Below are 17,641 nucleotides of genomic sequence, written 5' to 3' on the forward strand. Positions count from 1 at the left end.
TGCCGGGGCAGGGCCGAATCGGTGTGCTTTCCCCAGGTTCCACGGCGCTGGGACACTGCTCTGCATCTTTGTCTCGCTATGGTAAAGAATAAACACACGGTGGTTAAACCAGTTATTTATTTCCTCTTTTTGTAGATGTCCGTAGGAGAATTGAACTTATTCAGGATTTTGAAATGCCTACTGTTTGTACCACTATTAAGGTGTCAAAAGATGGACAGTATATTTTAGCAACTGGTAAGCATTGTTATGGTTATGATTTACATACATTTGACAGCAGGGAAAGCTATGGTGGGAAAGGTCACACATTGTATTACAAAAATTTCAAACATACAGAAATACTGGAAAAATTGTAGTGAACATTCATTACTTGCCACGTAGATTCTGTAATAGTTTGTTCTGCTTGCTTTATCACGTATCTCTCTGTCCATCTGTCAGTCCATTCTGTTTGTTGATGCATTTCAGAGCCAGTTGCAGATACTGGTGTGCTGCATACATCAGAATACACCCCTAAATACCTCAGCATGTGTATCATTAACAAGAGTTCAGTAATTAATTTATTTATGTGACTTTTTTAATGTAAATTTACATAAAGTGAAATGCAGAGATTATAAGTATATCGAATGAGAGTTTTGACAAATGCAAATACTTGTGTAGAACTAACCCCTATCAAGATACAGAACATTCCTTTTTAATATATATTCTGAACACATATATAAGAATATATATGTAAAGACTACATGTAGTTCTATTTTTATAATTATATATACTCTAAGCCATATACTATAGAGCATATATAACATATAGTATACTATTAAATACATATATAAGTGCAAGTGTATACATATGTATATTATGTCATATACTATTTTTAAATGAGATCTTGAACTTTGATCCATGTCTGTAAACATTGGACGACCTCATTCTTTTTAAAATATCTTTATTGGTTTTAAAAATCAGTCTTTTTCTTTTCCTATTGCAATGATAAACTTACAAAAAATGCAAACATTACAGAAATGCCTAGGATGAGATGTTAAAGGCCCTAAAATTTGCCCTTCACAGATGTAAATAATCACTGTGCTTATTCCTCCAACTGTTTCTGTACAAAGTACCATTATCGTCGTTTTACAAAAATGGGGTCATATTACCTGTACCGTTCTGCAGTGCTTACCAGGGCTCTCTGTACTCCCTCTCTTTCATTTTCTAATACATTGTGCAGCTTTCCTTGTCAGTAATTACACGTCTGTATCATCCTCTTGATGATACACCATCGTTTATTTAACCACTTCCCTAGAAGTGGACATTATATTTGCTTTCAACTTTTGGCCATTTTTAAACAACGCTGCAAGTATTCTTCCTGTCTTTGGTATATTTGTGGGTGTGTTTCTGTAGGATAAATTTATGTAAGTTGAAATACAGATGAAAGATATATAAACATCATGTGTTTTACAAATATTGCTGGATTGTCCTCCAGAGAAGTTATAATGAGTTAAACTAAAAACCAACAGTTTATGAGAGTACTTTCTTTTTAGCATCCTCACAACACAGATTTTCATTTTTGCCATTCTGATGGACAAAAACTATTTCATTTCCTTAATCTGCTTTGTTCTATTATTTGTCAAGTTTATTATTTGTATTTCATTTTCTATGACTTGTTCTTATATTTCCTTTGCTCATTTTCTCCTGGTGATGTTGGGGTAAAGCTGCTTTTAAATTCTTTCCCTTTGTTATGGTTATAAGGAATCCTACTTAACCTCTGAACAGAAAGTGTACTACTCAATGTATCTACAGTTTGTCTTGTAGGTTTTACATCACATTAATTTTTTTTTTATAGGAACATATAAACCTCGGGTTCGATGTTACGACACCTATCAATTATCCTTGAAATTTGAAAGGTGTTTAGATTCAGAAGGTAAGTAAGAGGTTAACTTGTGTTATTCGGTTTGGTTATAGAATGGCTTGTGTATTCGGTTTCTTTGCTGTGTAACAAATTACCATAAATGGCAGCTTAAAACACCCATTAGCTCACAGCTCTGGAAGTGAAGTCTCTCCGGGTCTGTTGTGTTCCGTGCTCAGGGCTGAACTCAGGGTGTCAGCCATGTGGGGCTCTTATCCAGAGGCTCCAGGCAAGAATCAACTTCCAAATTTTCAGGTTGCTAGCAGAATGCAGTTCGTTGTGCGTGTTCCGCTGCGGTGCCTTTTGCTCCTGGCTGTCAGCCTGGAGCCATTCTCAGCTTCTAGAGGCTGCCAGCGATCCTCTTTGCCGGGTTCCTCCGCCTTTAAGGGAACCACAGCTCCTCGAATTCTTTTCGTGTTTTAGATCTCTCTGACTGTCCCTTTTGCTGCCAACAGGAAAATACTCTGCTTTTAAAGGTCTCCTGAAATTCTAAATCTCCCTTTGCATGTCTATAATGAAATCCCTTGGGTGGTAGCTCTTCACGTTCACAGATTCCACCCACACTCTCGAGAGGAAGGGACTGTATGAGGGGGAGGGGCAGTGGGGTCCTTCCTAGAAGTCCGCTTGGCTCAGAGGGCAGGTTGAAGTGGGAAGGGCCAGGCATTTTTATCAGGTGGCCTTGTGTTCAATACTGAGAGAAAACAACTTGAGGGGATATATATTTTCCTAACTTTTTTACCTTTCTTTTTAAAAACAGTATAAACTTCATGTGCTGCTAATAACTGTTTTCATTCTTTATTTTTGTTTAGCAAGTATGCTATAAATGCGTAAAAAGTTGCTGTTACCTTTTTTCAAAGCAATTCTTTTTCTAATGTTCTTTAATGTCTATTATTTTATTTTGAACATCTCAGAAAAACCATGGCCTAATTTAGAAATTATTATGTTTTATGAATTGATGTACTTTTAATTTCAGTTCTGCAGAAAATCTGGTTGATTGTATTGAGAAATTATAAAACTTTCAATTTTCCATGTAGTGTTTCAAGAACAATATAATATGACAACCTTGTTCTTGTATTGTGTAGGGGCAAAGAAGGAAAAGAAAACCTAGCATTTGTATATAATTTTTGTGATGAGTTAGAATTTTTTTCATCAAGTTTGCATTTTTATTAAAAATGTAGACTGACAATTGTGTTTTTCCTCCTATTGTTTTTCAGTTCTCACTTTTGAAACTTTGTCTGATGACTATTCAAAGGTATGCTTGATAGCATTGATTTGTGCTGGCTATACGGAAGAAACGAGTGGAATTTATTTTTCTAAGTATTTTTATGATGTTCCCACTGTTAAATTAAAAATGGCTGTGTAGTAAAATAAAACCTGTTATTTTCTATTGTACATTCTTAATTTGACATATGTATAATACATAGTATCTTTTAAAACAATGGTGATAGAGACTTTGGCCAGTCTACTATCAAAATAAGTTCTCGATATCATATATGAAACCTTACCTATATTTTTAAGAATTGGTAGTGGTCATTGTTTTTAGATCATATTCAAGTCTAAATTTGTGATTTGCATTATTGCATTTAAACTAGTGTTATTTGCTAGGTTGCTTTCATTTTCTTATTCAGTGTGCAAAGTAAAACAGCATTGTCATATGTTGAATTTTTTTAACCCTGCAAATAAATTGTTGTGGAACAGTTTTGAAACAGTTGAAAACAGTTGAGAGAGAGAGAGAGAGAGAGAGAGAGAGAGAGAGAGAGAGAGAGAGAGTGTGTGTGTGTGTGTGTGTGTGTGTGTGTGTGTGTGTGTGTGTGTGTGTGTGTGTGTGTGTGTGTGTCTACAGTTCTGGAAACTGGAGTACAGTTTATCCTTTGCTTATGGTACATCTATCATGTTTTGGGTCATGTAATTTTACAATGTGTTTTCTCTAAATAGTGATAAATTTGCTTTTAAAGACCACCTGCAGGTTTTTAAGATACCATTATAATACATTAAAGTTAAATTTATAGAAGACTTTATCAAACCCTGTGTGATGATTGTGAGATTATTAAAATGTGTTCTTAAGTAAAAAAGGAAGTTACTCATTGAGGTAACGCAGCAGTGCTTAACATTTTCAAGTGCTTGCGCTGGATGATGAAGGGAATCTGTTTCAAGTCTTTTAGTTAAAGGGAAAGGTTTGCAGAAAAACTATCAAGGATGCAGGAAGGCACTAAGAGACCAATGGAGAAGTTTGCTTCTTAATCACAGTTCTTAGTCATAATGTAGAGTTGTGTATTCACAGAAAGGAGGGTGAGAGAGGTCAGGTTTTCTGGCTTTGCATCTCTAGCTATGATGAAATAATGCTTTACCTAGACACCTAAACAAATTAATTTTCTTGTTTCATTTCCAGATTGTTTTCTTGCATAATGATAGATACATAGAATTTCATTCACAATCCGGTTTTTACTACAAAACCAGAATACCAAAGTACGGGAGAGATTTCTCTTACCATTATCCATCCTGCGACTTGTACTTTGTCGGCGCAAGGTATTTGGCCTGATCACTCTCCTTTCCACCTCCCAAACCACTTCCGGGTTTAAAACTGAGGGGAGGGATTAAATGAAGAGACATGATCCCAGCCTTTCAGTTGCTTGAAGAGTGTTCAAAGTGACTGGACATGGCGTAATTACACCCTGAACTTTGATTAGCACAGTGCTCTAACTCGAGAGAGACATGGGTAACTTACCTAAGAGTGTAGTATTGGTGGTGAGGTCACTTTTTTAGCTCCATTGCATAGCATTAAAATTTTTTTATTCTTAAATGCTATCTTCTTTATGATTATAAAAATCATACCTATACATTTTAGAAAATTGGGAAAATAAAAATGTATAAAAAAGAAAAACATCAGCTTACATATGTCACCCAGAGGAAATCCTTATTAGTATTTTTACTGTACTTCCTTCTAGTCTTTTCCTATATACACATATAGCTACATTTTGGATCTTACGTTCTCCAGGATATTTTAAGTAATATTCTACTTAATGACTTCATAATATTTCCTTGGCACATGAGGTGGTTTAAGTTACTGTTATATATTAACAAACTCACAAGTAAAAAATGATTATTTTTTGGGTTTAGAATACATTTTGGTATCAGTTTTACAAAGGGAAGTGATATCTTATGAGTGATATATGTTTGTGTGTATATATGTATTTATAAAAATTATATTTACTTGAAGAAAAGTTCATTGTAGTTTACCAGATGTTTAGTTCTATTCATTGCTTTTCAGCTCTGAAGTTTATAGATTAAATTTAGAGCGAGGACAGTACCTGAATCCTCTGCAAACTGATGCTGCGTAAGTATTTTTGTTTTAAGAATACTGTTATATTTGTTTTGGCCAGGAGATGGAGCCAGATACTCAACCTGCTGTTAGCTTGCGTTGCATTCAAGCACAGCTCTGGGCAACTTAGAGTACTGTTAAGTTTTCTTAAAAAAATTCACTAAGAGACCCAGTGATTTCTTAAGAAATTTAATTTTTAAAAAAATATACCAAAAAAATCTAAAACTAACTAAAAATTTCAGTTTATTAATATTTTTTGCTGTTCTTAAAATTTTCATTCATGATTTTGTTTTGTGATATTTTCTCTTGTGGAGAAATTTTAAATCAAGTGAGTACCATTTTCAAATTTGTATTTTTTACATTTTTGTTAGTAGACATTTAAGGTTTTTTCAAGTCTTCCTTTTATTATACATTATAGGCTACACTTTTGTTCAAAGAGAAATCCTCTGGGACTTAATCTCTCATAATGATAATATTGAGTAATAACCACAATAATGGAAACCCTTACTGTGCACCAGACATTATTATTGTATTTAATATATACATATATAAATTCATTTTACACTGACAACACATTTTTACAATAGATATACTATTATCTCCATTTTACAGATAGGGCTGCTCAGAGAGGGAAAGTAGTTTGTTCAAGGCCACACAGTTAGTGAGGGGTCACAGTTGGATTACTTCTCATCTGTGTGTATAAAGATCTGTCGGGTTTTCCTTACTGCTTTGAGAGGGTTTTTTAAAGTTGGAAGAACATGTAGTGATTAAAACCAGGTAAACTCCTGATTTTTTTTTTTATTGGCTTTGAAATGCTCTAATTTTCTTCAAATAAAATTACAGTAACTTCATGATGCATTGTTGAATGACAAAAAGTCATCTGTTCTTTAGCTCCCTCATTTCTTATATATATTCTATAAGATAACATTTATTGAGTGTCTTGTGTACTCTGGACACTGTATTGAACATTTTGTAGCTTTTCATTTAATTCTCCCACCACCCAAATGAGGTAGGTGAAGTATCCATTTTACAGAAAAGGAAAGGAGGCTTAAATGAGGATACCCAACTCATGTTAGTCAGGTGTCCAGAATATCATAGTAGCCATCTATGTTCTTTTTGCCTTGGCAAAAATATGCTGAGAAAGCAGAATGAACCTTTGTTCTTGTGGTGGTGAAATAGTATTTCAGAAGGAAGTCCTTCCTTGTCTCATTCCCTGGCAGATAGAGTGTCACCCTGGGCATCAGCAGCTTTCAGTCACTGTGTGCCAAGCACTTAACCCTTTCATGCCTGAGTTTTTCATATGTAGATGAGTGAGAGAGAATCTGCATCTTTCTTCTCCACAGAATTGGGCTGAGTGCTAGAAAGTTAATATCGACTATTCTGCCCTGCTAAAATAGATGCTAATATTTTCTCCCTTATTGCTTTACTCTTTTAGGGAGAATAATGTTTGTGACATAAATTCAGTTCATGGCTTGTTTGCCACAGGAACAATAGAGGTAAGCATACATTGACTTTATTTTTTTAAATGTTTGTTTGACGTTTGATAATGACTAGTTTTGTTTAAAGACACAGTTGCTTGTTTCTCAAGAGTGGGGTGGTAATGAAGCAACAAGCCACTGATTGGCTTTTTGCACGGACATTAGTACTGCTTCTTTGCTGTAGACTGTGCCCGATTACACATCTGATTGGCACGTGTTGACGTTGATCATCAGGAGCTAGCTGCAAAGTCGCTGCTGAATCACTGGCCTAGGAAAGCAGTGTGATGGCCAGTCTTATTCTTAACAGGAGGCAATATGTCATGGAGTCTTAGCTCTCTGCTACTTAATAGTTTTATGACTGGATTACTTCCCCTGAGGCTTAGTTTCCTCTTTGGTAAAATGGAAATAATCATACCTACCTTGCTAACTTCATAGAGGTACTAGTGAGAATCACATGAAACAACCTACATGAAAACAAACTATAAAGGCACATAGGATCATTTTTTGTACATCCTGTTGAGTAGCATTTAATAAATATACATTTTACTTTTAAACTGCAATACCTTTGAATCAGTGTCCTTCATACTTCTCAAGAATTTTTCTAGATTTTATAATAATTTTTTAAATTACAATAATGCTAAACACTCATAGCTTTAAAAAAAGCAAATATGTCAGAAGAGTATTATTAAAAAAGTGTCCTCTCACACATTCCAGTCACCGAGTCCTGCCTCCCAGAGGTAACTCTTTTAATAGTTCACAGTATTATCCCATGGGTTTTTTCTGTGTGTATGCAGATACGCATATGTATTAGTAGTATATTTTTTTGAGTTTTTTACAAAATTGAAATTATACAATGGTTCTCCATTTGCTCTTTTTTTTTTTAATGTAACATTGATAAGTACATCTTTATACATTGGTATTTATGATTACTTAAAATGCTAAACTAATTTCTAAAAACTGATAATAAGTTAGGATTCCGTTGTTGGAATGCACTATAAGTTATTCAAGTAATCCCACATGGATGAAATTTAGGTCTCTACTCAGGATTTGAAATGGGACACATGGGATTGATTTAATGGAACTCTGTAAAGCTCTGTTAATGTGTTACAATACTATTATGCTTAAATCAGGCCAGTCAAAGCAATCTCTTGGTAACTATTCTTGAGATTACCAAGGGGAAGTTTTAAAATAGTTTTTATATAGAGTTCTTATAAAACAAACTAGGCTAGATACCAGGAAACGTGCTTGTAAGAGAAATTATGTATTTAGAGCAGGCTGTTCTCAACAGCTGTTTTAAAACCAGTCCTGAGACATGTTGGGGGTGGGTAGACCCCTTCCAGCCCAAAGACTGAGGTTCCTGAAATTCCCTGGTTATTGGGGTCTTGAAATTTGATATGCATAGTCAGACTTTAAAATCATTTTTACATTAATTTTGACATTATATGTTGGATTTTGATATTTTCTGTGACAGTTACTAAAATAGTACTTACTGTTGTCAAAATCAGGCTGTGAGGGTTTGGGTTTTTGTGCTTTTTGAAGTACATAAAAATATAGACTTTAGCAATAGAAATATTCAAATTTAGGTCACAGAAAATCAGTATGGTTAAAAAAACATTTTGTATTTACTCTGTATGTGCATACCCATTTTTTTGTTTTTGAAATGTGATTTTTCTTTCTTATGTCCATAAAGCCTATTAACTCATTTTGAGAAGACATAGAAGACCAGACCATTTGTAATTAGCTGATAGATGATTCATAAGATTTCTCTTCCTTTATCTTTGTAACAGATATATTTGTAGTAATTTTAAATGATTTCTGAGATACAGCTTTCTAAGTCTACCCAAGATTTGTTTTTAAGGTGGTTAATATAATAAGCAGTTTTTAAAAGTCTTTGTGTTTGTTTTTCATTATTACAAAATCAAACAATACAGAAGAGTAAAAAGTGTAGCCCCGTCTGCCCTACTTCATTCCTGTTTCCTTAGGAAAACACTGCTAATAATTTGTTCTTTGTTCACTCAGAGGTTTTTCTGTCTTTGTACAGGCATTTTTTGAAAAAGACAGTGATACTATTTTTTAAAATAAACTGCCCTTTTATGGAATAGATTGTGGACCTATTTCTAATCCATATAGTCTATGTCATTCTTTTTCATGACTGTATCATGTTCTGTTAAACAGATTATGTTCTTGCTCTGTTGCTCTATAGTTTGCAGTTCTTTTCTCATTTTTTAGCTTTATTTTCCTCTAGCTTTTTATTCTTAAAAAATTCACACCTTCTGAATAGTTGAAAACGTAGTTCACTAACATACATTTTGCACATTTGCTTTCTTTTTCTATAAAAATTGTATGTATATAAAATAATGTTTTTGAACCATTTGAACCATTTGAAATGTTGTAGACATGACATTTTAGCTCTAAATACTTCTGAAATGTCTTTCTTAAAAGCAGGGACTTTTTGTATAAAATCATAGCACATTATCATTCCTAAGAAGTTTAACATTGATAGACTAATATTACATGTTAAATATTTAACATTGATGCAATAATAGTTAAGTATTTTAATTTCCCCAGTTATACCAAAAAGTCTTTTGTAGTACTTCCTGCCTCCACCCACCAATCAGACCAATGTCCAATTCAGGATCATGCATTGCATTTTGTATCTTTCTTCTTAACCAATTTTTTTCTCTTTTTAAAAAATTTTAAGATAAATTCAGCTCATAGTAAAATACTAAATAGTAATAAAAAAGGCATAAGGTAAAAAGTTAAATTCCTCTTCCCCATGAGGTAATCAGTGTTAATAAGGCCTTTTTTGGTGTTTGTCAAAAAATATCCTAGTAGCAGCTCTTACATATAATTTCTGCATTTTGGTTTAGGGCCGAGTGGAGTGCTGGGACCCAAGAACGCGACACCGAGTTGGCCTCCTTGACTGTGCGCTGAGTAGCGTCCCAGCAGATGCCGAGTAAGTGGAAAGTAATTTGTAATTTAGATATTCATCAGTTTCTGAATTAAACAAATATATCAATAGTAAATTAAAGTCAGTTGCAAAAGGCTGAAATTCTTAAGATTTGTTTCTGAGGTTGTAGTTTTTGTGATTGTTTTATGTAAAAACCCCTCCATGTAATAACTCACTAAGTGGGTAAGCCAGGTGGATTCCTTTCTAGAGTACTACATTCACCTTATTTATTTAGTACTATATAGAATGCCTTATTTAGTTGCCATGGAATTTTTTAAAACAAATATACTGCAGGCATTTACATTTCAGTTCTGTAGGATCTAGTGATAGATCCAGGAGTCTACTACTCCAAACGACAGAAAGATGTGCTTTGAATTCTTAAGGTGGAGGGAAACAAGTGTTTTTGATATTTCTTGTTGTTGTTTGCCAATTCCTACATTTAAAACAATTAGAAAAGTAATACATACTTGGAGGATGAAAACCTCTAAAAGCTTGAGTTAAGTAAGAATCTAGACCCCTGTCCTTTCCCCACTCACCAGAGTAGTTACTGTTGCACTGTGTGGTACATGTTTTCAGACATGTTTCTATGCTCATAGAAACACATATGCAGACTTACCACCATCTTGGTCAGATCCTTATCATGGGATTATTTGCTGTAATCAGTTGAGGAACACCCTTTCTCTGCTCTTTCGGTATTCATAGTAATATGATTTTACTAGCATTTACTCATGTCAGTTGGTCAGACATTTATCTGTATTTGTATTCTATAAGAGGTGGAGTGTTTGATGGTGGGGGCTACAGAGAGGCTATGAACCCTCGAATTACTGCAGAATTTTGTGTGATTTGCATTTTTATAGGGGGAGAGAGGAATTCATACAGTTCTTTCTTTTGAAAAGTCAGCTTATGTAATGCATGCTTAACCCAGAAAAAAGGGTCACTCAGTTGGGAAGACATCTCTGTCTAATGTATAAATTTTTCCCTATATAATAAGTAGAGGAAAAGTTAATTTTTTTCATCTTTCAATTATGACATTCAAAGTGAATATAGGAAATTTTTATTGAAGTAATACTAGTAGTAACTTCATTAGTCATGGTATGGAATATAGTGTATTAAAGAATTTTAAAGGGAAAATTTCACTCATTCTACATTTGTTTTGGTTTTAGAATTAGACATTTTTATTGTGACATATAGTGCACATAACAGAAAACCTCAAACATGAAGGTACAGACTGCTGAAATATTGTGAACCTCTGCATTTGTTAATCAAATAAACCAATGGAAAAAGCTTCTCAATGTTTCACCATATTGGTATGAAAGAAAACCAATCAGGAAGCTGTTTATTTTTAGAAAGTAGAAAATCAATTACTAGTCAAAGATAATTATCCATTCCCTAGGAAGCAGAAAGGCTAATTTTCTCTTACTCTTAAACATATCTGTGAATTGGAAGAAACAGACTTGGATTCTAGTACAAGTGCTGTTATTTACTTTTTCATCTTGAAGAAAGCATTTAAGGAAACAGACCAGCAGGAGTTGTTTGCAATATGTCTTAAGGCTGTTTCTACTTCAAGTTTAATGACTGAAATAGAAATAATATCATAGAAAATTTAAGGGATGGATGTGAAAACACAATTAATTGTGGTCCTTAGAAACATGGGAGTTTTGATTGTTTTTTTTAAAAAAATGGAATATTGATTCACAAACATTTTTTAGCGGCCTCTTTTGTCCTTGGGGGTAAGGTGTTTTTCAGCTGTCACATTGAAGGTTATTTTATTTAAAAATAAATTTATTATTTTGTAAAACTGATTTATACTTAATATAAGAAGATACAACTCAGTTTCAAAAATACATAAAAGAAACCAAAAATGACCTCTGCATACAATTGGGCAGGTTTTAAGTAACTAGGCCACTCTTGGTGCCTGAGGGATGTTTATCGTTTTTTACTATTATACATCCATTTACCATTCTTTGATTGTTTCCTGAGAAAAAATATCAAGAGTCTGAATTTTTGGGTTAAACACCATCCGTATTTTTAAGGCTTTTGTTACCTATTGCTAAATTGCCAGACAGAAAAGGTAGCATCTCTGCCTGCATAACAGAGTCTGTGTTCTCCCGCCCTCTGTATCCCAACATCCATCACGTGTTAATAGTACTAAAATGTCAGAAAGAGCTGAGGACATCAATTAAATACCATGTGGCAGAAATAATAGCTAATAGGCACAAAGCTCAGAGAGGACACCAGTACTTGCTGTTGGCTAGATAGAGCCCTGAGGTCTTTACATATTTTAACTTAAAGCTACAACAGCCACCTTTGGTGTAGGTACTGCGACTGCATTTGTTTTACAGATGAGGAAATAGTTACCAATGGCATACATAAGCCTCTAAGAAGTATGTTGCAGACACCTATTTATTTTTAGGGAAAGATGTTCCTAATGTTCTGTTAAGTGGAAAAGCAAACCATAAAGAAGATCAGCATATGGAGTCTTATCACATTTTCATAAGAAAAACAACAAACGTGTGTATATTCAAAGGCAAAAAATCTGAGTGTGTCCAAAATGTTAGAAGTGGTTCAGCAGGCTGATTCAGTTTCAGGTGATTTTTCATATTTAAAATTTTGTGCTTTGTTTTATCTTTGCCAACACAAACAGTATAAGCTATTACCTCTGTTATTTGACAGAGGTGGAGTTCTGGAAGGTGGAGTCGCTATTATTATTTGCAGATGATATGATTGTCTGCCTGAGAAACTCAGTAGAATCAAGTAGAAAACCATAATAACTAACTAATATGAGAGTTAATTATTTGGTTACAAAACAAATGTGCAAATCAATGGCTTTGATACTAACTGGCAATATCCAGTTAGTAAGATAAAGTGGTAAACATTTCTCAGTTATAACAACAACAAAATACTGAGAGATAAACTTAATAAATACATATCTGAAGGAAATCACAACATTTTATTAAGAAAAAAAAGCTTGAATAAGTGAAGAAAAGTAGTGTCACTGCACTGAAAAATGATAGAGTTCATTTGGAAGAGTAAATGACTAAAAATCATGTGCAGGAAGTTCCACCTGATGCGTCAGTGTAGTTACGGGCTGAGGCTTTAGGTGGCAGGAGAGACTTGAGGATGTTAACAGTCGGCCTGGACGGGATGTAGGGCCTGGTCCACGGACACGCAGACGATAGGTGCTGAAATCAGTCTTGGGCACTCTGTCTGTTGTCTTGCACCCTTCAACATTGCTTTTGTTGTCGATACTTTTGGTGGCTGAGGGAGAAGCATAGTCTAGGTTCATAGCCATAACCGTTCATCATTCTGTCTTTGTACTTGTAGAAGTTCTAGGGTACCCCTTAGGGATTAGTCTTTTGTTTGAACCTGACACAGCTAACTTTAAAAATGTAAATGGAGGAGGGGAAATGGAAATGGTATACCCACACCTGAATATAAAAGTGTTTCCTCTTAAGCAAAAAGGGGATGCTACCTTATCTTTATCCTTGGCTAACTAAAAGGAAATATATGGCATACTGATCCTTTTCAATTGATTTTATATTTTCAGAAATTTTTGTTTATAGCTTCTTTCAGAATATTTATTATAGTTTTTGAGGAAGGTAAATCTACAGATTTTTTAAAGTAGATTACTTTTTAAAAGTAGATTTACTTTATATATGTAAAGCTTGTTTTTTATCTTGATGAAGAAAATTTGCAATTACCTTTTAAACAGAAAGCTAGAAATATGATTTTTCCCCATTAGAATTGAAGATTAATGATGAATTCGTTACTTGGAGGGGGGTTTGTCCATATATGCATGGAACATGAATATTTTGCTTTTCAGGATAAATAGTTTACCAACAATCTCTGCTTTGAAGTTTAATGGTGCCTTAACCATGGCAGTTGGAACATCTACAGGGCAGGTAAATATGGTTTTGGAAACTTCACTTAATTAGTATTTCAGAGGTGTGTATGTATCATGGGAAACATCCATATACCTTTGTACTGTGGGTGGGAAATGAGGCATTGCTGTTTTGGCCAAGGTGGAGGGGGCACTCCAGAATCCTGTATTGTGTTAGTACCTTGAGAAATTATGATTTGGGCCTGAATGGTTGTTCTGAGAGGCTCTCAGTCTAGAGTTACAGCGGCATTCTCTGGACTGTGGTTTAGAAGAATGTTTCCAGAGTGTGTGTAACAGAGTTCTGTGGTCAAAAAAGTGGAATTCTGTTGGATTCCTACTCTTAGAAATTCACAGTATACTTAAATATATACTGAAGGCTGTGAGAATTCCTGTAGACAAGATATGTGTTTAATAAGAATTTATAAAATTTGTTTGTTTAAAGAACCTTTTTTTCATGTAGTACCATTAACCAAACCCGGCGGAGTGAGCGCTCAGTGGAACATACCTTAGCAATGCTGGTCTGAGGAGGACAAATGAAAAAGCTCCAGAGGCTTAATTTCATCTTTCTTTCTGCTTTCTTTCAAGGCAGAGCCCACATACTTGTTAACTTTGCTGTCCCCCAGAGCAGGTCCGAGACTCTGTTTCCAGTGGTTAATACCTCTGTCATGACGGTCTAGAGACAGTCTGTCACCGGGACCCTTGCCACCACCATCTGTCTGCCTTGTACTCCCAGGACTGTCTGCATTAGGCCTTTCATTCTGGTTTCTATCCACTTACTGGGAGAGTGCCTGGTAGATAGTAGGCCCTCTGTATGTATTTGTTGAATTAACAAAATGGCACAAATTCTGATGGCTTTCCTTTTGTTTCTTAGTATAGCTTACTGGTTATACTAAGATAACTCAATCTTAGTGTGCCTAAAAATTACTCTTAGGGTTAAATTTATAAAACCATGTATTCTAGGGTGATTAAAAGATTTTTCTAGAGTATTTTTGCTGGCTGACTTCAGAATCTTTGTACCATAAGTAGTAAAGGTGTTCACTGTGTTTATAAAAAGGTAATGGAACAAATGGCAGCCATTATTCTAAATTTTCAGTGTTTCTTTTTGAGATAAAATATTTAGTTCGTTTAAATAGAAATGACTTGTTTTGTTTCTTTTAGGTCTTACTGTATGATCTTCGATCTGATAAGCCATTGCTGGTTAAGGATCACCAGTATGGACTGCCCATTAAGTCAGTTCATTTCCAGGATTCATTAGATTTGATTTTGTCTGCAGATTCTCGAATTATCAAAATGTGGAATAAGAACTCAGTACGTATGTTTTATTGAAATTACTTACCTATTTGCGTATTTTCCTAGTGTTTCTTTCTGTTGCCTTTTTGAATTATGTGGGTACTTGAGAAAGAGGTACTAAGTACCCATTTGGGAGCTCAGTTGGAAGTCATTTACTTCAAGATGGGTAACACTCATACTTAGAGAAAGCAGGCAAGATTGCTTTCTGCTGTAGAAAAGTGTTCCTGATTTGCCCACTGGCTTGCCTTCCTTCACGTCCAGGTAGGCAGAGGGTAAACCAGGGTTTGAGAACGGTGATCCCTGGGAAACCCCGAGCTCCCGAAGCTCTCACACCTGTTGCATACTGTAGGGTAGTTTTATGAGCTGCAGATTCTTTCCGTGTCGGCACTGTTGTGCATCTCAGTACTTTCTCCCCATCTCAAACAATTAGATTTTAGAAAGAGACCTTTACTGTGATGTCTTACAGCGTTTTTCTTAATTTCTTTAAAAATTTTTTTCTTAAGAATATTTGATGTTCTGTCCCCTCAATTCCAGGTGTCATTCAAAAAGTAACAAGATCCTTTATTGCTGGTTTTAGTCACCCTCTCTTTCCCATTTTTCATTTTAAAACCTAACTATTTTGAGACAGTAGTAAAAGGTTGGTTCGTCAACTGAATGGGTAGAACTTCATTACAGCAATTGCTTTTAAGGGTTCTTTGTGTATTTAATTGATTACAAACTTAGCATCTTGGTCAGAAAGTGTCACTTTTTAAAAAAAATGCATTTTTGAGATGAACAGGGTGGAGGGTCCAGTGGCCTCAGCATCGGTTGCCAAAGGGGAGGCATCAGCCCTTCCCGTGGGCACTGCCTGTGCTGAGGACAGAGGTGCCTCATCACACATGGGCTCCTTACCAGATTCCTGGCTGCATGGACTATTACTTTGTGTTTAATTTTCATTTCATTGCTCTCACAGTACTGACCTTTACTTATCTTACCTTTTTTCCCTCTGGATCTGTTGTGGAAACTCAAGAGTTATCCTCGAGGGGTGTTTGCCTCTCAAGCCCTATTACCTTCACAGCCCCTGTGACTGTTAAGGAGAACAGAAGGGTTTCCAGTTTTTCTTGATTCTTAGGAGAATCATTCTGATTATTGCCCAGAAATCACTATGCTGCTTGCATTTGTTGGCTTTCTTAGGAAGATTCAGTTGTGTCTTAGGCCAGAATTTTCTCTGCTCTTTTTTTAATAATCCTAACTAATTACTTTAAAACAAAATTTTTAATGCTACAAGTGCAGACATTTTATATTTTTTAATTCATGCAATACTGGTAAAGCAGAAGTTAGCCTTCGCCTGGCTTCTATCCTACCTAAGGGTAATGACTGTTACTAGTTTGGATGTATCCTCCCAGAACTTTAAACTGCTACCATTTTCCATTATATGGATTTCTGTGAACTGTGGTGCCTTTTCTGTTTTGTTCCATGCTATTATAGTTGCCTTTTTCCCCTTTCTTTTTTCTTTCTTCTTTCCTGTCTCAGTGGGAACTTTAGATGAAGGAAGGTAGCTGTGAATTTCATTGGTTGTCTTGAATTAGAACCGGGCCACTGTTTTTCATTCGGCGTGAAATAGCCAGCTTCCCTGGGTTCTAACCATACCCTCCTCGCTTTGCCAGTAGGAGCCTCTAAGTAAGACTTCGTACGTCCAGGAGCTGGCAGACATTTGCATTATTGTTCTTGAAATCTTGGTTCTGCAGTTCCTGCAGTAAGTCTCATTCCGGCTCTGTCGTGACGACTGCATCTGCCCTCTTGGCCGGCATCCCCGTGGCTTGGTTTTCTTGGACTTGCTATGCTTGTTGATCTTCCTCATCACTCTCTACTCCCATCTTCCTATCTCCTTTTTTCTTTACTTTCCTTCCTTTACTTTTTTTTAAATTAGCACACTTTCCCCATATTTAAAATAAAAATGTTAGGGCCTTAACTGTGTAATGACTAACACGGTTATTCATAGGATTTCATTTGGTAAGTCATTGTATATCCAGTATCTTATCTGACCCTCCCAAACCCTGTGCTGTAGGCATGCAGACAGTGTCTCCGTGTTACCACATGGACCAGCTTCCTTCTTTGAGTACAAGTTTAACTAGGATGTATTTTCCAGATTATAAAGTTTTTAAAGTTGATGTGCAACTTTATTTTAAACTTTACCCTTTTCTGTTGTGTAGATGTTATCTTTAAAACTTTGTATTTATTTTCTTGGCTACATCACCTCTCCCCACTGGGCCTCAGTTTCTTCATTTCCAAAATGAGAGCATTTGATAAATTGATAAAATTAATTTGCTAAGATTTTTTAAACTTAAATTCTGTGATTTCAATTAGGTAATTGCATTTCTTTACTTAGTAGTGTGTGGTTGTAGTTATGTTTCCAGTTTCTTTATATGACATTGACAAAAGTTATCTTTCTTTAACTATTTTAATAATTTTTTGCTTATTACTCTTTTAGGGAAAAATATTTACTTCCTTGGAGCCGGAACATGACATTAATGATGTCTGCCTCTATCCTAACTCAGGTATGCAGTATGTGGCAATGGGTTATTCAGTAAGGCAGAGCTAAGCTATGCTTTATTGGGCTTAAAGCTCATTTTATTTCTTAAGACAGGGTTTGTCTTGGTCAGGACAATTCTTAGATACTGTATTGAATCAAGAGCAGGAAGTGGTAGAGATGATTCAGAAAATGGCACTCTCAATGACTCAGTCCTCAGCCAGCCTAGCTATTAGTAGAAACTGGTAACAGTATTTAGCTAGCTGGCAGGTGAGATGCTATTTTAGTGTACTCTTTAGCTGTTTTATGTGATTAGTAATA

At 35.1% G+C, this 17,641-nt stretch overlaps 1 protein-coding gene across 1 annotated transcript in view; it reads left to right on the forward strand.

Annotated features, from left to right (window-relative positions):
• NOL10 (nucleolar protein 10) overlaps positions 1–17,641 on the forward strand; it is an 86,106-nt gene that overhangs the window by 5,441 nt on the left and 63,024 nt on the right. The window contains exons 3-12 of the mRNA XM_036881668.2: positions 136–234; positions 1,832–1,909; positions 3,109–3,146; positions 4,284–4,420; positions 5,163–5,228; positions 6,649–6,709; positions 9,562–9,647; positions 13,465–13,543; positions 14,680–14,829; positions 17,282–17,348. Coding sequence (XP_036737563.2) covers positions 136–234; positions 1,832–1,909; positions 3,109–3,146; positions 4,284–4,420; positions 5,163–5,228; positions 6,649–6,709; positions 9,562–9,647; positions 13,465–13,543; positions 14,680–14,829; positions 17,282–17,348 — 861 coding nt within the window. The remainder of the gene's footprint in view (positions 1–135; positions 235–1,831; positions 1,910–3,108; positions 3,147–4,283; positions 4,421–5,162; positions 5,229–6,648; positions 6,710–9,561; positions 9,648–13,464; positions 13,544–14,679; positions 14,830–17,281; positions 17,349–17,641) is intronic.

Source organism: Manis pentadactyla, chromosome 2 (assembly GCF_030020395.1).
Source record: "Manis pentadactyla isolate mManPen7 chromosome 2, mManPen7.hap1, whole genome shotgun sequence".
NCBI classification, from domain to species: Eukaryota; Metazoa; Chordata; class Mammalia; order Pholidota; family Manidae; genus Manis; species Manis pentadactyla.